Source organism: Palaemon carinicauda, chromosome 37, assembly GCF_036898095.1.
Source record: "Palaemon carinicauda isolate YSFRI2023 chromosome 37, ASM3689809v2, whole genome shotgun sequence".
NCBI lineage: Eukaryota > Metazoa > Arthropoda > Malacostraca > Decapoda > Palaemonidae > Palaemon > Palaemon carinicauda.
Genome location: NC_090761.1, coordinates 65,663,079 through 65,685,136, shown reverse-complemented (window position 1 = coordinate 65,685,136; position 22,058 = coordinate 65,663,079). Strand labels below are relative to the sequence as shown.

At 34.8% G+C, this 22,058-nt stretch overlaps 2 protein-coding genes across 3 annotated transcripts in view; both read left to right on the top strand.

The window, feature by feature from the left end:
- LOC137629741 (FYVE, RhoGEF and PH domain-containing protein 2-like) overlaps positions 1-22,058 on the top strand; it is a 475,513-nt gene that overhangs the window by 104,534 nt on the left and 348,921 nt on the right. The gene's annotated exons all lie outside the window — the stretch shown is intronic.
- Positions 7,928-22,058, top strand: part of LOC137629348 (uncharacterized) — a 68,426-nt gene continuing 54,295 nt past the window's right edge. The window contains exons 1-5 of the mRNA XM_068360602.1: positions 7,928-8,837; positions 9,390-9,479; positions 9,570-9,745; positions 9,923-10,099; positions 10,442-12,032. Coding sequence (XP_068216703.1) covers positions 7,928-8,837; positions 9,390-9,479; positions 9,570-9,745; positions 9,923-10,099; positions 10,442-12,032 — 2,944 coding nt within the window. The remainder of the gene's footprint in view (positions 8,838-9,389; positions 9,480-9,569; positions 9,746-9,922; positions 10,100-10,441; positions 12,033-22,058) is intronic.

The following is a 22,058-nucleotide window of genomic DNA, read 5'->3' as shown; positions in this document are numbered from 1 at the left end:
CAGTATAATGTATGTATATATATATATATATATATATATATATATATATATATATATATATATATATATATATATATATAAATATTTATATATATATTTCGGCCACGTTGACCTTTCCCGTGCCTCGGGAAGTTGAGAGATAGAGAGTAGTCATACTATGGTGAGAGGGGGTTGCGTATGCGTGTGTATATAACTATCTAAATATCTATCTGTCATTTTTAACGGGTCTTGCACAATAATAAAGCAAATTTTTCAATACTTCCCCAGAGGTCTTGCAAGTGGCTCCTGACAACATCAGGAAGACCAGGGGCTCATATGCATTCATAGAGCCTCTTGTTGTGCACGTCAACTCGTATATGCAAATCTACTAATATCGTCCGAGCAAGTGCATTGATCTCCCCAGTGTATTATATAAATGCATTATTGAAATCCATCTCTTGATTAAATTTTGAATGTATCCAGATAGAGTCTCTCTCTCTCTCTCTCTCTCTCTCTCTCTCTCTCTCTCTCTCTCTCTCTCTCTCTCTCTCTCTCTCTTTGTATATATGTAATTTTAGGTGGTGTCCTTAGTTTATATTTCTCTCTCTCTCTCTCTCTCTCTCTCTCTCTCTCTCTCTCTCTCTCTCTCTCTCTCTCTCTCTCTCTCTCTCTCTTTGTATATATGTAATTTTAGGTGGTGTCCTTAGTTTATATTTCTCTCTCTCTCTCTCTCTCTCTCTCTCTCTCTCTCTCTCTCTCTCTCTCTCTCTCTCTCTCTCTCTCTTTGTATATATGTGTATATATAATTTTAGGTGGTGTCCTTAGTTTATATTTTTGTCGCCTGGAAGGTTCATATTGCGTAAATATTAATTAATACTGATGTCACACTATTTTTTTAACTGATGATACAATAACTGATGACATTGTAAAAAAAAAATTCAAGGGTAAAGGCAAAGGCAAATTTTATTCTATCAACCCCTTCCGGGCTATAAGAATTACAAATTTACACAATTATACATATTAAAAAAAAAAGAAAATAAAAAAAGAAGAGACCAGTTGATTACAACTACGTTCATTTACATATATACTGTATTTAGCAAGAACGTAATTAAAGCATAGAAGGTACATTGGCAAAAAGAATTATAAATATCGATAATAACATAATAGAACAATGAAAATTTAGAACAATGAAAATTTAGGTAGTCCTAAATCTAAAATAAGAACTTCATATGCGGTTATGTCTTCCGGTTGCATTTTGAAAAGGAAATCGTAAATGTATTGGAATGAGTTCAGTAAATCTTTATTTTTATCTATAATGCGAACGGGAGTTGAATAAGTGAACTTCATTAAAACAGGAACATGTCATCAGTCCTGTGGTGAGAAAGCATGGCTTTGCATAATGCATTAAACTATATTTCTTTTGGATTTTTTTTAAGTAAAAAGAAAAAGGTTTGTACATTCGCAGTATTACGTGCATTATATGGCAGAATTGAAATGTACTTATTAACCAACGTAATTGTTTTTGTTAATGGAGATAGTCTTCTGGATTTTATATCCATTGAAAGTATTACTTGCTGATTCTTATTTACTAGATAGAAATTAATTAATTTTTTCACATCAAAACATTCGTGGAAAGATCAAATTTCTGTAGGTATGTCATATTCATTTTGATTAGAATAATACTGAATATTATTTACTTTAATAGACTGCGGAAGCAAGGTTAAACAATTATGTTTATGATAGAACATTCATAGATATGTGATCTGAATATGGGAAAATACAATGGAAATTGATAATAAATTTATTTTTATATAGAATATTATTAGTGATTATAAGAGAATATCTATGCTATTAAAAAGTACCCTAATAAGACATTTTGTAACGAAAATCATCTCATAGATTTATGTTTTATTGATAAATGAAGTAAGTGAATACAGTACTAAAAATGATTTTCATATATTTAGAACATAAATGCTAAACTTTCAATATATATTTTGTAGAAGATGTACAAGAGGTACCTAATATTCCAGTGCCCAATTACCACCAATTCTCTATCAGGGTAATACGGTAATTTGCTCATTGACAAATGATTTGTTTTGGTAAGCCTATAGGTCTACCTGCTGAGTCATCAGCAGCCATTGCTTGGCCCTCCTTGGTCCTAGCTTCGGTGGAGAGGGGCCATGGGCGCAGATCGTATGTATTTATAAACTCTAAAGGAGAATGATTATGTACGCAAATTTCATCTTGTAAAATGTTGATTGATATTTTAATGTTGACTGTAAGAATGAATTTGCATACGGATACTTGCTGAAATATGTACTGATCAATAAACACCTTCTTGATAGGGTCGCGCCCATCCTAATTGAACTTTAATGACCCCCAATTGAAGCCAGGAACGAATGTGAAATAAGTATTTTGACCTTTTTTCAAAGAGTATGAACCCAGAGTATTTCCGAGAACCCCCTTGAGTTGTAGACATTGAGTGGTACGTAGGCGAATGGATGAATAAAGATTAAAGGAACCAAGTTGCAGTAATGACATTAAATGAGTTTTAAGGAATCAGCTGCCACATGGATAGAAAATATACTTAGGTTTAATAAGATATTGAAGATATAATATAACTCGGTATTGAGATTTACTTTTTTTGTACTGAGATTTATCAAGCATTGTAAGTGGTTTCCAAGAGCAACATTTATTTGGTACTGATATAGATTTATCAAACATTGTAGGTGGGGTTTCCTTGGGCAACATTTATTTGGTACCGATTTAGATTTATCAAACATTGCATTTTTTTTTACTTGAGCAACATTTTTACTCCTTTTTTTTTTTATTGAGGTAGATTTAACAAACCTCTTCGTAGTTTTTTTTCACTTGAGTGACACTTTTTGTTATTAAGGGAGATTTATCAAACCTCATTGTCGCTTTTTCTTCTCAACTCAATCAACGTATGTTTTGATACCGAGATAGATTTATCAAACCTCATTATCGGTGTTTTTTTTTTTTTAACTTGATGAACATTTCTTTTGGTACTGAGGTAGATTTATCAAACCTCATTACCGGTGGTTTTTTACTTGAACAACAATTTTTTACTTTGTTTTCGTACAAGATATATTCCACTGTGGAGACATTATTTGGTTTGCAACACTAAAAGTAAGAGGACATCGAGAATCGAAACGGTTATTGTGGCTATCAGAGCTGCATACATAATTCGGCATGTTGGGCCTGTATGCTCTGGCCAGCAAGCGTGTGGGTACAAGGCTGTATCCACTGTTCTCCAACTTTGTCAAAGCTTGTTTGTGTTAAGAAATAAGACAACAATGCTTTGTTCTCCTGTGACCCGAACTCCTCGTTGGGAGAGTTTGCGTTTCAACTACCGATTCTGATTTCCCTCGGGCTTTGCCTCTCTCTCCCTTATACACTTTCCCTGAAAATGTGTTATGTTGTCCTTAGGAATATAGCAGCGTGTGTGTGTGTATATATATATATATGTATATATATATATATATATATATATATATATATATATATATGTATATGTATATATATATACACAGTATATATATATATATATATATATATATATATATATATATATATATATATATACAGTGTATATATATATATATATATATATATATATATATATATATATATATATATATATATATATATATATATTGATATTGTAATTTAAGGGTTGTGGTAACCTATTGGAAACTTCCCTGCCTGGTGATCTGCTGGACTGGAGTTCGAGTCCCACCCAAGCTCAGGGGTTTCTTTAGTATCTACAAAGTCACCATCCTTTTGGGCTAAGGATGGGGGATTTGAGTGAGTCTATTGTTATATCTGCCGAGTCATCAGCAGCCATTGCCTGGCCCTCCCTGGTCCTCAATTGATGGAAAGGGTATTTGGCCCTTGATCATATGGATATATGGTCAATCTCTAGGACATTGTCCTGCATTTTCACTGTCACTTGAGTCTGCCATTTCTGAGTGACCTTTAAACCTTCAAGGTCGGTATACAATAGAATAAAAAGACTTTGAATTGAAGTTTGCATTTTCAAATTACAAAAACAGCGAACTATGATATTGTCACTGTTCCTTGCCTCTGCCGTTCATGAGCGGCCTTTAAACCTTTAAGTTCGGCATACAATATGATATATAGCATTAAATGAAATTTGCAATTTTGAATTACCAAAAGAGCGAGAAGCTCATCAATTCGAACAGGGAGTCACGACATTAATTTCTAATTTAGGCGACTTCCCCGACGGCCATGGTTAATAAGAAAAAAAAAATACTGCGACCAAGTTAATGAACCGCTTCCAGGTCTTGGGTAGGCCGAGGAAAAGGGGCGTTTCATTTCCTGATTGTATATTCTCTCTCTCTCTCTCTCTCTCTCTCTCTCTCTCTCTCTCTCTCTCTCTCTCTCTCTCTCTCTCTCTCTCTCGAAGTAGGTAATGGAGCACTGAGGTCTGTCATAGTGTAGGACAGGTGATATATTCATTCTAACATTAAAAGTAACCTCTGAAGCGTTTGGTTCTCTCTCTCTCTCTCTCTCTCTCTCTCTCTCTCTCTCTCTCTCTCTCTCTCTCTCTCTCTCGGAAGGTAATGGAGCATTGAGGCCTGTCATAATGCAGGCCAGGTGGTATATTCATCCTATCATGGAAAGTAACCTCTGAAATCTCTCTCTCTCTCTCTCTCTCTCTCTCTCTCTCTCTCTCTCTCTCTCTCTCATTGAGACCTGTCATAATGCAGGGCAGGTGCTATATTCATTTTAACATGAAAAGTAACCTTGGAAGTGTTTAGTTACTTCCAGGTAAAGGGAAAGTCGAGTCGAATTGACGAAGTGATTACATGGAATATTTTGATATCACTCATTACATTAGAAGAATCTAAAGTAAGGAAATTGAAAACCTTGTAGTAGGGTAAGCAGTGTTATTTTCCACAATTATTCACCGTAAGTAAATTTTAATAGAGGAAATATGGTCGATGAAATAAAGAATTTTTTCATTGTCTTTCATCTTTTCAGTCAAGAATATGGTTAGAATGAACACCTTCGACTGTTTTATTTATTATTTTACAGTATGAAAGTCACATGTAGGAGTTTAATTTCGTAATGTATTTTTAACACAACCGAGAGTAAGCAAAATTACTTAATGTTATAACCCGTTGCCATATAGTTATTGTAGGAATATTTAGGAATATTTTTAGTTTGTTTAATTTCTGTAGAAAATACTAATGTCGTATTTTTAACGCTACTTAGAAATTTTCGAATTAAGCAAAATCAATTAATGTTATAACCCGTTACCATATAGTTATTGTAGGAATAATTTTTACTGTTTTATTTTTGTAGAAACTGCATTGTGGTACTCATGTTGAATAAATTTCTATGTACGTTTCAGTCAGCCTTCTTTATTTGATTTTTTTTTCTTTTTGTGGTTATTTTGTGCTTGATAAAATCAGAAACTGAAATTTTATTGTATTTATTTATTATTTATTTTGTGTTCCTATACGTTTTAAAAAATCAGAAACCGAAAATTTATTGTATTATATATTATTTTTTTTTTTTTTTGCTATAAGTTTTCCAAAATCAGGAACTAAATTTTCATTATATTTATATATTATTTATTTTCTGTTTGCAATACATTTAAAAATAAAAAATCACAAACTCAAAATCTCATAACTAAAATAACCGAAGAATGAATTTCACGATGATTTTGTCATTCAAGGACATTGACACATTTAAAGAGCTCTCGAGAGAGGCTGTTCAACTCTCACGTTAAGAGATCTTGGATGTCAAAAGCTGTCGTGACATCGTTGTTGTTGTTGTTGTTGTTTTACGAGACCCGTACAAAAAAGAACGGCTAAATATTCAGATAGATATGCACACCACCCTCTCACAAGGGTATGACTACTCCCTCTCTCCTTTTACCTTAGGGACAGGGTAAAGCTGCACGTGTCCGAAAACACACATTCATCACGCACACACACACTCATATATATATATATATATATATATATATATATATATATATATATATATATATATATATATATATATATATATATATTTATATATATATATATATATATATATATATATATATATATATATATATATATATATATAATATAATGTGTATATATATATATATATATATATATATATATATATATATATATATATATATATATATATATATATATATATATATAACCACACTAGCTCTTTATTATTATTATTATTATTATTATTATTATTATTAATGTTATTGTTGGTTATTTATCAAGACCACACAGAGTCCAATTTATGCTCTCATAGATGAAAACTGAGCCAAGACAGAGTTAAAAATACCATCTACAGTGTGCCACATAAACAAGCAGTGTACGCATTATGTTCCCTTCTATCTCCTCCCCGCCTTCAATCTTGTTCTTCACCTCCTACTCATTTCCATCTTTTGCCAAAATGGAAATGAACGGCGTCTCCAGTTTCTTCTTTCTGGGTTGTTAAGTTTCGGATCCGAAGACATTCACCACTAGCGAATATGTAAACTTAGGCCAGCAATGCGAACCCTTGAGAACATTTGTGTGAGGAGGATTTTTTTTCTTTTTCTCATGATAAGCACATGCAAATTAATATAGATACATATGTAGAATATGTGTATATATATATATATATATATATATATATATATATATATATATATATATATATATATATACATATATATATATATATATATATACACATATATATACATATATATATATATATATATATATATATATATATATATATATATATATATATATATATATATTATCACGCCCGAAAGTATTTTCGTTCGTTCATTTATATATTTATCTATTTATTTATTTTTTTGCCCACGCAGTCGTATGTTTGCTGCTTGTTGGTAACTGGGTGTTGTTTGCTTGTTATTTGTTTTGCAGTCGTCAAGGAGGGTAGTTCTAATCCAACAATTTCTTCCTTTACATGATGACGTGGAAGCAGAGAGACTTCTTTTTCGGGAAAAGCCCAAGTTTGGGGTCAGTGATCCTCTGAACGCTAGAGAGGTTGGGATTGCCTCTGAGAGGTTCTTATCTACTGAGAGCAGTGGATTTGCCTTGGATCGCTGCAATGGTGTGTAGCTGTTAGTGCCCTTTATTAGACATCAACGCCTGTCTTTGAGTCTTCAGCTCCTTATACCACTGTCACGCCTGTTTGATCATTCTTTCGCTGCTGATGCATGGATGTTTGCCTTCGAAGAGCTGCTGTGATCGAGTGTTTTTATCAAGTTCTCGATACTAATCTTGGTCTTCATCTGGAGGATTACAGCACCTTTTAATCTGCGACGGAACACGGGAGAGGACATCAGCCTTGGACAGCCTCTAATGGAAATTCAGATTTATCACCTGGTCCCTCATGTTTATTACTGCAACTGCAGCGCCGTTGATGATACTTTACGGGAAGTTAAGTATTGGTATTAGTAACTGTCCTCCATTTTTAGAACTGCAATTAACATTAACAACACTTCGTTACAACGGAGCATCAAGTTTACGCTGCAGTGACCTGAAACTTACCTCGGTCCAAATATTATTTAATTATTTTCTTTTTCTTTTGTAAATAAATATTTATATTTCCTTTTTGTATCATACTCCCTCGTTGTCCTTTGCCATCATTGTTTATGAACTATAACTGGTTGTTAAAGGTACTTAAGGTTGTACAAAATACTATTGTTTTTTTTATGTAACGGCTTTATGCAAATTAAAAAGAACCTGCTTTAACATAAAACGTTAATGTTATTAATTAAGTCGTGACATAAATTGGCGACCGTGACAGGATGGCAAAGGGTCAGTGAGGTAGTGTGAAAAAGTAATTTTTTTTTTCTCTTTTGACGGGAAACTTTAATGGTTCATCGTGTTAAGTAGCATTTTCTCATTTTAACAAGATGTCAACTTTAAGCGAGTTAACTGCCATTGGTGAGAAACTTGGATTGTCAGGATCTGACTTAGCATATTTCATAAAAGAGCAACAGGAGTTCGAACGCGCTAAACGAGCAGAGCAGAGAGACGCTGAAAGAGAGCAAATGGAAGCAGAAAAAGCAATATTGGCTGAAAAGAGAGCGCTTATGGAAGCTGATAAAGAAAGGCTTGAGTTAGAGATAACTTTAAAGTCTTCAAAGTCCGATGAAACTTCTATGAGTGCTTCTGTGCCAGCTAAGTTCAGTGATAAGTGGGGAACTAAGCTAATTCCTAAGTTTAGCGAGTCAGATGTCGGAAAATTTTTCATTGCTTTTGAGAAAGTAGCTCATCAGTTAGCTTGGCCCAAGGAACTCTGGGCTGTATTAGTGCAATCTGCATTCTCTGGTAAGGCACAAGTAGTTTATGCTGCGTTAAGTGCAGAAGATTCCGGTGATTATGATATTGTGAAAAAAATGGTTTTAAATGCATACCAGCTAATCCCAGAAGCTTACCGGCAGAAATTCAGATCCTGGCGTAAAATGTTTAATCAAACATTTGTAGAATGGGCAGGTCAGAAAGCAGTAAAATTTGACGAGTGGTTGGCTGCAGTGGAGGCAAGTACATTTGCCGAGTTACGAGAACTGGTTTTGTTGGAGGATTTTAAAAATAACATTCCCAAAGACGTACGCATCCATATTGAGGAATTTAACATTGATAATGTGAATGAGGCAGCAAAGGCAGCAGACAGGTTTGTTTTGTCACACAAGCATTATGGTAAGAAGAAAACTCATTGGGAAGCAGGTGTGGAAAAGGTGGAAGTAATAAAGGGTAGAGAAAGTCCTTCATCGCCTTCGAGGGGTGCGAGGCAGGCCCGGGACATTGTTTGTTATAAGTGTGGTAAGAAAGGTCATGTTAAGTCACATTGTCCTGAAGTAACTAAGTCGGTTAAACCAGTTATGTTGATGGATTGTAGGTCAGTGCCGCCTGTGTTTTCTAGTCTTGAAGGAGAGGTGAGTGGGAGCATGCCTTATGGTAAGGAATTTGAAGACTTTGTCTTTAGAGGTATAGTGAAAGTTGGATCTGAGGCAACTGATGGTAATATCGTTGCATTGCTGCGGGATACTGGCTCGTGCCAGTCCTGCATTCTGGAAACCTCTCTCCCTAAAGATTTCTCACGGAAAGGTCAGGATTTTGTGTTGCTTGGGGGTTTCCCAGATACAGTAACATCTTGGCCTGTGGAAGAAGTTTATTTGGAATCTCCTTTGGTAACTGGTAGGTTGAAACTGGCTGTAGTTAGTGCATTGCCTGTGAGTGGTGTGGATTTGTTGATAGGCAATGATGTGATGCAAGGTAGTGGCACAGCCTGTGCATCAGAAGGTCGAAAGGGGGCTAGTGTGGTTAATGAACGTGTTATGGTAAATGTTAAACCTGTTGTTCCTGTAACCCGAGCCCAATCTAGAGAGGAAGTCAAAGATGGAGAAGCTGACATAAATTTGGAAAACTGCTTCCAAACCAAAACTCAACCTAAGACAACGAAAGGTAAGTCCAAGCAGGAAAAAAATCTTTCGTTAAAGTCTGTGGTTAATATATCTGAAGACTTTGCTACAGATTCTAGTTGCATGTTTCCAGATAGGCAAACCCTAATTAGTGCTCAAAAAGAAGATGGCGAATTGAGGAGTATATATGAAGAAGCAGAGCAGCTAAAGGAACAGGATGATTTAAGTGAAGCAAGTTATGTATTAAAGAATGATGTGTTATATAGATTAATTCGTCCAGTGACCGCATCTACTGATGAAGAGTGGAAGGTAAGGGAACAAATTGTAGTACCTAGTAAGTTTAGGCATTTTATTTTGCAAGAGGCTCATGAAAGTGAATGGGGTGGTCATTTAGGAATACGAAAAACGCTGTCCAAAGTGAAAGACAATTTTTTTTGGCCTTCTGTAAAGAAAGACGTAGTCAGACATTGTAAGTCATGTCACCAGTGCCAAATGGTTGGAAAACCCAACCAGAAAATTACTAAAGCGCCTTTAATTCCAATCCCAGCTGTTGAAGAACCATTCACTCAAATTGTTATTGACATTGTGGGTCCTTTACCCAAAACCAAAACAGGTTTTCAGTACATGTTAACAATAATGGACAGAACCACTAGATTTCCCGAGGTAATACCTGTTAGATGCATTAAGAGTGGTATCGTTATTAAGCATCTCATGGACTTTTTTTCTCGTTATGGTTTGCCTCGAGAGATACAGTCGGATCAAGGTTCTAATTTCACTAGTAGGGAGTTCCAGGCTAAAATGAATGAACTTGGCATTAAACACAACTTGGCATCCTCATATCATCCCGAAAGTCAGGGAATACTTGAAAGATTTCACTCCACTCTGAAGAATGCTTTGACTAAGTATTGTTTAGACCATGTTGAGGAATGGGATAAAGACTTGCCTTTATTGCTTTTTGCTTTAAGATCAGCCCCTAGTGAATCTCTGGGTTTTTCTCCTTTTCAGATGGTCTATGGACACAATGTGAGAGGACCTCTTGATTTATTAAGGGAACATTGGGAAGGGGGTAGTGGTAAAATGAATTCACTTTATTATATTTCGTCTTTCAAAGAGAAATTAAGGAGCATTTGGCAATGGGCCCAAAATAATCTCTCTACTTCGCAGGCTAAAATGAAAACTCATTATGATAGAAAGTCTCAAGTAAGGAATTTTGAAGCAGGAGAACAAGTACTAGTGTTACTTCCTATTCCAGGTCAGTTCAGAGCTCAGTTTGTAGGTCCAGCAGTGGTTAAGAAGAAACTGAATGATGTTGATTATTTGGTGGAAATTCCAGGGAGGAGGAAAAAGTATCAGTTGTGTCATATTAACATTATGAAGAAATATTTTTCCAGAGCTAACACTGTTAAATCTGTTTCAGCTGTTGTACCTAAAGAATGTAATGGACAAGAAGTGGAAAGCAAAGAATATGGATGGAATGGCGAAAACTCTAAAATTTTGTGTAACCCAGATAGTTTGTTTAAACATCTGAATGCTCAGGAAGCTACTGATATTAAGGATTTATTCAAAGAACATCCGTCAATATTTAAGGACACTCCTGGTCTTGTGCGTAGTTTGCAACATGATGTGGTACTAAAGCCAAATGCCCAGCCAATTAGACAAGCCCCTTATAGGTTAAGTCCACAGAAAGCTGAAGCTGTGAGAAAGGAAGTCAGTTATATGTTGGAGAATGACTTGATATCACCAAGTAGCAGTCCTTGGAGTTCCCCAGTTGTATTAGTGAAAAAGGAAAATGGACAAGACAGGTTGTGTTTTGACTACAGGAAAGTAAACGACTTAACAGTTGCTGACAGTTTCCCTCTGCCTCGCATAGAAGATTGCATAGATAAGATTGGTAATGCCAAGTATATTAGTAAGTTGGACCTTTTAAAAGGTTACTGGCAGGTTCCTCTGACTGAAAATGCACGAGAAATATCAGCATTTATAACTCCTGAAGGTTTATTCGAATGTAAAGTCATGCCCTTTGGCATGCGGAACGCAGCCAGTACCTTCCAGAGAATGATGTGGATGATCACGAATGGATTGAAGGGTTGTGTAGTTTATCTGGACGATATAATTATTTTCAGTGACAACTGGAAAGACCATGTCGATAGAATCAGGGCCTTATTTCGTGCAATTGCTGACGCTGGTTTGGTAGTAAACCTTTCCAAATGCGAATTTGGAAAGGCTGAAGTTATCTACCTCGGACATCACGTCGGACAAGGTAAAGTATTACCCAAGGAAAAGAACATTGAAGCTGTACTAGCTTTTCCCACTCCAAAAACACGGAAAAATGTAAGGCAATTTGTTGGTCTCGCTGGTTACTATCGCAGGTTTGTCCCCAGTTTTTCTGAAATAGTAACTCCTTTAACTAATCTTTTAAGAGAGAAATCTAGATTCTTGTGGGACGATACATGTCAACGAGCCTTTGATAAATTAAAGGGCATTTTAAGCACCTACCCTATTTTGAAATCACCTGACTTTCAGAAGGGGTTCAAGTTAATGGTGGATGCCAGCGATCTCGGAGTAGGAGCAGTGCTATTGCAAGACGATAGTGAAGGTATTGAACATCCTGTTTCATATTTTTCTAGGAAACTTAATGAGCATCAAAAGAAATATAGCACAATCGAAAAGGAAACCTTAGCTTTAGTTTTAGCTCTACAACATTTTGAAATTTATGTAACATCTAGCGTTGATCCAATTGTTGTGTATTCAGATCACAACCCTTTAAAATTTGTGAACAAATTTAGGAACAAAAACAGAAGGCTCACTAATTGGAGTCTTATGCTCCAGGAATATAATTTGACTGTAAAATATGTGAAAGGGAAGGACAATGTCGTCGCTGATGCCCTCTCTAGAAATCTGTGATGTCTTTTCCACTTGGATTATTGTTTTGTTTTCGTATTTATTTTATTTTTCTTCCTGCAGTGTCTTTGGTGCAACATCTCGTTCTTTCATCATTGGGTTTTTGTTTGTGGAAGTGATAATTTACTGGTCTTGAGGCCATTTAACGTTGCCGTTAATTTTTTTTTTTTCAGTACATGTTGAGATATAAAATTAGTTGGAACTCTCATATGAGTTGTAAAAAAAATTTATATTTTTTTTACCTATTAGGTTGGGGGTATCACGCCCGAAAGTATTTTCGTTCGTTCATTTATATATTTATCTATTTATTTATTTTTTTGCCCACGCAGTCGTATGTTTGCTGCTTGTTGGTAACTGGGTGTTGTTTGCTTGTTATTTGTTTTGCAGTCGTCAAGGAGGGTAGTTCTAATCCAACAATTTCTTCCTTTACATGATGACGTGGAAGCAGAGAGACTTCTTTTTCGGGAAAAGCCCAAGTTTGGGGTCAGTGATCCTCTGAACGCTAGAGAGGTTGGGATTGCCTCTGAGAGGTTCTTATCTACTGAGAGCAGTGGATTTGCCTTGGATCGCTGCAATGGTGTGTAGCTGTTAGTGCCCTTTATTAGACATCAACGCCTGTCTTTGAGTCTTCAGCTCCTTATACCACTGTCACGCCTGTTTGATCATTCTTTCGCTGCTGATGCATGGATGTTTGCCTTCGAAGAGCTGCTGTGATCGAGTGTTTTTATCAAGTTCTCGATACTAATCTTGGTCTTCATCTGGAGGATTACAGCACCTTTTAATCTGCGACGGAACACGGGAGAGGACATCAGCCTTGGACAGCCTCTAATGGAAATTCAGATTTATCACCTGGTCCCTCATGTTTATTACTGCAACTGCAGCGCCGTTGATGATACTTTACGGGAAGTTAAGTATTGGTATTAGTAACTGTCCTCCATTTTTAGAACTGCAATTAACATTAACAACACTTCGTTACAACGGAGCATCAAGTTTACGCTGCAGTGACCTGAAACTTACCTCGGTCCAAATATTATTTAATTATTTTCTTTTTCTTTTGTAAATAAATATTTATATTTCCTTTTTGTATCATACTCCCTCGTTGTCCTTTGCCATCATTGTTTATGAACTATAACTGGTTGTTAAAGGTACTTAAGGTTGTACAAAATACTATTGTTTTTTTATGTAACGGCTTTATGCAAATTAAAAAGAACCTGCTTTAACATAAAACGTTAATGTTATTAATTAAGTCGTGACAATATATATATTATATGTATTATATGTATTATATATTTGTATATACGCACATTCCTTGTATGCACAATTCAGCGTAAATAATCATCATTAACAAAAAATAAATGTTATATACAAATGCACACATACACACATATTTACATATATATATGTATATATATATATATATATATATATATATATATATATATATATATATATGTATAGATAGATAGATATATAGATAAATAGATAGATAAATAGATAGTTATATATACACGCATATAAATCACAGTGAAACTTGATGCTCAGATGCTAATAAGCCACAAGAAAAATGGAAGTAGAAAATATAATATAAAGCCCTGACTAGTTTCGTGCTACTTTATGTATGTACTGTATATATATATGTGTGTATGTATGTGTGTAGAGAAATAATGACAGCTTAAAGTGTGATAAGTATGAGTGTGTACTATGATGGGAGTAAGTGCTTTTGTCTTATGATTAACATATCGTACTCACAATGAGTCCGATTATGTCGTTTGAAGGACGAAAACACTAAATCAAATCAAGTTTTTCAATTTTTATTTTTTGATTACACGCACAGACTCATACACACACATATGTATATATATATATATATATATATATATATGTATGTATATATATGTATATGTATATATATATATATATATATATATATATATATATATATATATATATATATACAATCGTATATATGTACATATATACATACGTATATATATATATATATATATATATATATATATATATATATATATATATATATATATCAGTATATGTTTTTGTTAATGAAAGCCTGTATACGCCAAATTGTACAATCAAAGTCTATGTTTTTATAAGTTTAATCTTGGCATATTGATAAACAATTAGTTTCATATTCGGTCATTAATAAACAGAATAAAATAGGAAAGATAGTTTATGGAAAGGAAACATTTAGGAAGAAAGAGTAGGGCTTTGTTCTAGAGGGATAGAGATACTACCTTCTCACTTGTAAAACAAGGATTTTATGAATGCAACAAGAGAGAAACGTGTAGAGAAAAAAAAGTATCACATGTTGGAGATGCTGTTGAAAACATAAAGTAATCACGGGATTTACCAATCCAAGTGTTTCCTACTTCAACTTGATACACGTGGTTAACCAATCCAAATGTTATCTACTTCAATTTATTGAATTACTGATATATTGGCTTGGTTGGTGTTGCGTGAACACATAATGGAAATTAGAAGGGATTCTAAGAAATTTAGATATCCCAAACCCTGCTTTCCTTTTTTTTTCTGAAGCATTTTGATTGATGGGAAAGAATATTTCCTGGATTTCAGTTCAGAAATACGCGTGAGATCAAATGGATAGATTTACATAAATGAAAGAATTAATGCAAAGATCAAATTTCTTAAATTGATACGAGAAATAAAATTCACAAGATAAAAAAAAATCAAGAAACGTGAAAGGAAATAAACATTGTCATATGGAAAAAAAATCTGAGAGTAAATGTGTGTATTGTATTTATATACCACTGATAGTGACGTAAGTTTCTTTCTGTCCAATTGGGGTGACTAAATACCAGTTCAGGTAAGATGAAATCAATCTAGTGGAGGGCCCTTGAGTCAAACAACGTGGTAGGCGTTTGTCAGTTTGTTAAAAGGGAAGAAAACATACTAAAGCTGTGAAGACTTTCTTGCCGTAAGAAGGAGAATATCAACAATTGAACAAAAATAACAATTACAATATTAATACAAATATCTATTGATCATTAATCATGTAGCATATCATTCGGACCACTTGCGTCATGTTCTTAAAAACTGTAGCATATCATTCGGACCACTTGCGTCATGACCTTAAAAACTAAGGTCACTGTAGATGTCTTAAGAAAAAAAGGGCTAAGATAGAATGGGTTTATGTATTGCACGGAGTGGAGAGATTTCTTTTTTTATTGACTTTCTGAAATGGTTCATTCGTAATTATTGAGATTATTGAGGTAAATTGGTTTAAAGTTCATAGTTATGGAACATCTTTTCATGTAAAATGTATGGTTCTTTGTAGTAATGGCCGAGACGAACAGAGGAATTATTATTATTATTATTATTATTATTATTATTATTAGCTAAGCTGTAACCCTAGTTGGAAAATCAGGATGCTATAAGCCATATAAGGGTCTTAACAGGGAAAATAACCCAGTGAGGAAAGGAAATAAGGAAAAAGGTCAAGATGTCAGTTAGTGAAGATATTAAGGATAATGATTTAAAACGTATTGATTTTTCCTTAACTAAATTTCTCTTAGAAAACATTTATCTTTCATTTTGGGACAAGCAATACCTTACGTACTCGGAAAGATCTGTAAGTAGCTACAGAAAGAATAGATGAGAATAACTCGAACACTTATTCCCTTTTGTCAAATAAATGTGAATAATGAAAATGTATCCACGCATTAGTGACGCCAGCCATACAGTATGCTGATAGTCAAGGTTCCTTAACCCGAGGTAAAGAAAACTCCCTTGAAACACAGGTGTGTTCATGTTGACTTTTCAAGGCCATTGTTAACGCTGGTATTTCAAGGAGACGTAAGAGGCACTGATTTGGCGGAGTGGTCTTGAGAACCAAGAGGAGAAGATGTTTTATTAAAATCATTAGTTTTTCTCCATGGCCATTATGGTGTGGGTAGAAGTACTTCTGACATGATTGCTATTGGAATCGAGTGTTGCAGTATGTTTTATAAGTTTGTTTCTTTCGGTAGCTTATTGAAATCATTAGTTTTTCTCCATGGCCATTATGGTGTGGGTAGAAGTACTTCTGACATGATTGCTATTGGAATCGAGTGTTGCAGTATGTTTTATAAGTTTGTTCCTTTTGGTAGCTTATTGAAATCATTAGTTTTCCCCATGGCCCTTATGGTGTGGGTAGAAGTACTTCTGACATGATTGCTATTGGAATCGAGTGTTGCAGTATGTTTTATAAGTTTGTTTCTTTCGGTAGCTTATTGAAATCATTAGTTTTTCTCCATGGCCATTATGGTGTGGGTAGAAGTACTTCTGACATGATTGCTATTGGAATCGAGTGTTGCAGTATGTTTTATAAGTTTGTTCCTTTTGGTAGCTTATTGAAATCATTAGTTTTCCCCATGGCCCTTATGGTGTGGGTAGAAGTACTTCTGACATGATTGCTATTGGAATCGAGTGTTGCAGTATGTTTTATAAGTTTGTTCCTTTTGGTAGCTTATTGAAATCATTAGTTTTCCCCATGGCCCTTATGGTGTGGGTAGAAGTACTTCTGACATGATTGCTATTGGAATCGAGTGTTGCAGTATGTTTTATAAGTTTGTTCCTTTTGGTAGCTTATTGAAATCATTAGTTTTCCCCATGGCCCTTATGGTGTGGGTAGAAGTACTTCTGACATGATTGCTATTGGAATCGAGTGTTGCAGTATGTTTTATAAGTTTGTTCCTTTTGGTAACTTATTGAAATCATTAGTTTTCCCCATGGCCCTTATGGTGTGGGTAGAAGTACTTCTGACATGATTGCTATTGGAATCGAGTGTTGCAGTATGTTTTATAAGTTTGTTTCTTTCGGTAGCTTATTGAAATCATTAGTTTTTCTCCATGGCCATTATGGTGTGGGTAGAAGTACTTCTGACATGATTGCTATTGGAATCGAGTGTTGCAGTATGTTTTATAAGTTTGTTCCTTTTGGTAGCTTATTGAAATCATTAGTTTTCCCCATGGCCCTTATGGTGTGGGTAGAAGTACTTCTGACATGATTGCTATTGGAATCGAGTGTTGCAGTATGTTTTATAAGTTTGTTCCTTTTGGTAGCTTATTGAAATCATTAGTTTTCCCCATGGCCCTTATGGTGTGGGTAGAAGTACTTCTGACATGATTGCTATTGGAATCGAGTGTTGCAGTATGTTTTATAAGTTTGTTCCTTTTGGTAGCTTATTGAAATCATTAGTTTTCCCCATGGCCCTTATGGTGTGGGTAGAAGTACTTCTGACATGATTGCTATTGGAATCGAGTGTTGCAGTATGTTTTATAAGTTTGTTCCTTTTGGTAACTTATTGAAATCATTAGTTTTCCCCATGGCCCTTATGGTGTGGGTAGAAGTACTTCTGACATGATTGCTATTGGAATCGAGTGTTGCAGTATGTTTTATAAGTTTGTTCCTTTTGGTAGCTTATTGAAATCATTAGTTTTCCCCATGGCCCTTATGGTGTGGGTAGAAGTACTTCTGACATGATTGCTATTGGAATCGAGTGTTGCAGTATGTTTTATAAGTTTGTTCCTTTCGGTAACTTATTGAAATCATTAGTTTTTCCCCATGGCCCTTATGGTGTGGGTAGAAGTACTTCTGACATGATTGCTATTGGAATCGAGTGTTGCAGTATGTTTTATAAGTTTGTTCCTTTTGGTAGCTTATTGAAATCATTAGTTTTCCCCATGGCCCTTATGGTGTGGGTAGAAGTACTTCTGACATGATTGCTATTGGAATCGAGTGTTGCAGTATGTTTTATAAGTTTGTTCCTTTTGGTAGCTTATTGAAATCATTAGTTTTCCCCATGGCCCTTATGGTGTGGGTAGAAGTACTTCTGACATGATTGCTATTGGAATCGAGTGTTGCAGTATGTTTTATAAGTTTGTTTCTTTCGGTAGCTTATTGAAATCATTAGTTTTTCTCCATGGCCATTATGGTGTGGGTAGAAGTACTTCTGACATGATTGCTATTGGAATCGAGTGTTGCAGTATGTTTTATAAGTTTGTTTCTTTCGGTAGCTTATTGAAATCATTAGTTTTTCTCCATGGCCATTATGGTGTGGGTAGAAGTACTTCTGACATGATTGCTATTGGAATCGAGTGTTGCAGTATGTTTTATAAGTTTGTTCCTTTTGGTAGCTTATTGAAATCATTAGTTTTCCCCATGGCCCTTATGGTGTGGGTAGAAGTACTTCTGACATGATTGCTATTGGAATCGAGTGTTGCAGTATGTTTTATAAGTTTGTTTCTTTCGGTAGCTTATTGAAATCATTAGTTTTTCTCCATGGCCATTATGGTGTGGGTAGAAGTACTTCTGACATGATTGCTATTGGAATCGAGTGTTGCAGTATGTTTTATAAGTTTGTTCCTTTTGGTAGCTTATTGAAATCATTAGTTTTCCCCATGGCCCTTATGGTGTGGGTAGAAGTACTTCTGACATGATTGCTATTGGAATCGAGTGTTGCAGTATGTTTTATAAGTTTGTTCCTTTTGGTAGCTTATTGAAATCATTAGTTTTTCCCCATGGGCCTTATGGTGTGGGTAGAAGTACTTCTGACATGATTGCTATTGGAATCGAGTGTTGCAGTATGTTTTATAAGTTTGTTTCTTTCGGTAGCTTATTGAAATCATTAGTTTTTCTCCATGGCCATTATGGTGTGGGTAGAAGTACTTCTGACATGATTGCTATTGGAATCGAGTGTTGCAGTATGTTTTATAAGTTTGTTCCTTTTGGTAGCTTATTGAAATCATTAGTTTTCCCCATGGCCCTTATGGTGTGGGTAGAAGTACTTCTGACATGATTGCTATTGGAATCGAGTGTTGCAGTATGTTTTATAAGTTTGTTCCTTTTGGTAGCTTATTGAAATCATTAGTTTTTCCCCATGGGCCTTATGGTGTGGGTAGAAGTACTTCTGACATGATTGCTATTGGAATCGAGTGTTGCAGTATGTTTTATAAGTTTGTTTCTTTTGGTAGCCTATTGAAAACGTCCATGCCTGGCATATCAGTTGGACGGGAGTTAGAGACCCACTCAAGCTCGTTACTTTGGTGGTAATTTGTTGGAAACGTCCCTTGTTGGCAATCTGTTGGATGGGAGGTTAAGACCTGCTCAAGCTTGATTGTTTCTAGTAGTGTCTGCAACCTCACCAACCTTGAGAGCAAGGGATGGAAGTTTGGGAGAGCCAATAGGTTTACCTGCTTGGTACTAGCTTGATGGAGAAGGCTTGGGCGCTGATAATACATGTGTATGTATATTTGGTTAGTCTTAAGGACATTGTCCTTTCCTTTACCTCTGTCGTTCATGAGCGACCTTTAAGCACACAACTACACACTCAATCTTTCGGTGCCTAATTAGGGATGAACCCCATCTGCAAAAAAACTTCCACATTAGCTGCTTCATAAACTTACACAGAAGGGTCACCAGCCGTGTGTTAAAACCCTCCAGATGTTACCACTTGCTCCTATCTTCCACGGCCCCCTAGATGCCAATTCCCCTCCTCTCCAGCATCTCTTTAACGCCGTATAACACCCGAAGTATCGTAGTAGCTTTCTGAATTGTATTTCTGTTCTTGCAAAGTATCTGTTCTTCATACTGTTTGCTGGTTTTTAAATATGGCTAACCCATTTCGAGATATCTTGCTTTGCAAGTTATAAAAGCTATTCAGGATTGTTTCTTAAGCTCTGAGTCACATATTGGAATGATGGTAATAATAGTGATAATGGTAATGTGGGCATTTCATTGGACATGACCCCAAAAAATGCAACTTTTCCAATTTCATTAGTGCTTCCTAAAAGTGCAATATTTCTCATTTCTTTAGTGCCTCTAAAAAGTGCAATATTTCCAATTTCTTTAATGCCTCTAAAATGTGCAATATTTCCAATTTCATTACTGCCTCTAAAAAGTGCAATATTTCCAATTTCTGTAGTGCCTCCAAAAAGTGTAATATTTCCAATTTCATTAGTGCCTCTAAAATGTGCAAAATTCCCAGTTTCTTAAATGCCTTGAAAAAGTGAAATATATCCAATTTCTTTAGTGCCTCTAAAAACGAAACAATTTCGGAAATGTCAACCTTCAAATGGTCCTTAAGGCTTCGGTCATCTCTAAAGGAGATATATTCGTATAAATAAAAACTGAGGGCAAGTTCTGTGAGGTAGACCCCAGACATAACATTGCTATAGTTCTCTTCAACATACACGATTAATTATACCTGGGACAGTTTAAGCCAGATATTTTTCATGTCTTAATGCAGTGTTCTATTGTATGTGGATATTTTTTGTTGGGTATTCATTTTTGGGGGGAGAGATTGTTTTTTATTGTACCTTGTGCGTCACAATACTGTACACGAAAAATTCTTTGTAGCGAACTGAGCCACCAGTTCTTTTGCTTCCTTCTTTTTTATATTATTATTATTATTATTATTATTATTATTATTACTAGCTAAGCTACAACCCTAGTTGGGAAAGCAGGAGGTTATAAGCCCAAGGGCTCCAACAGGGAAAAATAGCCCAGTGAGGAAAGGAAATAAGGAAATAAGTAAACAGCATGAGAAGTAATGAACAATTAAAATAAAATTATTTTAATAACAGTAACAACATCAAAACAGATATTTCATATAATTGTTCTGTTTTGCCTCCGCTTACTTGCTTGTATAACTACGACTTTTCATTGCTGTATAACTTATAATATTCATTGTTTTATTTTCTATTTTCATTTAAAAAGGAATTCTTCAAGCTAAATATATGAAAATCCAACAATGAGACTTGGCGTATTTGTAAGAATACTAATAAGAAATCAAGATATTTGTGAGTCTACTAATAAGAAGCTAAGAAACTTGAAAAAGTTAAAAAAAAAGATAATAAACACTGGTGATGTAAAAATTATTTCCAATAAAACAATAGTGATAATAAAAGATACAACAACTCATAGGATTCTCTACATTAACCAAATTTAGGATTTTTTCCCTCAGTTCTGAGATACGTTTTCTTGAAGATCTCTCAAGCCAGTTAAACTTTATGAAGTCACTTCATGTAAATGGTCAAATTGAGCGCCACTCTGTTTCATTGTTTATTCGAGTTGGTAATAGTTCTCTTTATTTTCTCCTATCTTTGTATATTTGGAATACCTGTGTTCAAGTGTGGCACACTTTTAATGCATATTTTGTTCTTATTGCTCATTCGTTGTAATGTTTTATAAAATTTCTTTTTGGTTGTTATTTTTTTTTATTTTGCTTTCTTCTTTCACTCTCGTTGATAGATTTTTTATATTGCTAATAGTTCTCTTTATTTTCGCTTATCTTGGTATATTTTGAATACCTGTATTCTTGTGTTGCACACTTTATATGCATTTTGTTGTTCTTGCTGATTCGTAGTAATGTTTTAACATATTATTTTTTGGTTATTATTTTTATTTTGCTTTCTTTGTTCATTTGTAGTTCTGTTTAATCTAATTATTTTTATTTCATTCGTTTTTTTTTCCTATTTCAGTCTTGTTGATTTTATTACGGTAGCGGATTTGTGTTGAGAGAGAGAGAGAGAGAGAGAGAGAGAGAGAGAGAGAGAGAGAGAGAGAGAGAGAGAGAGAGAGAGATATCGGGTCAAAGCCGATCATCCCAAATGAAATACAGATATACTGAGATTATGTCGTTCTTTGCTGGGACTTTGTTTCAGACCTATTCGGTCAGCGTAGTTTTTCAATGTTTATTTTATTG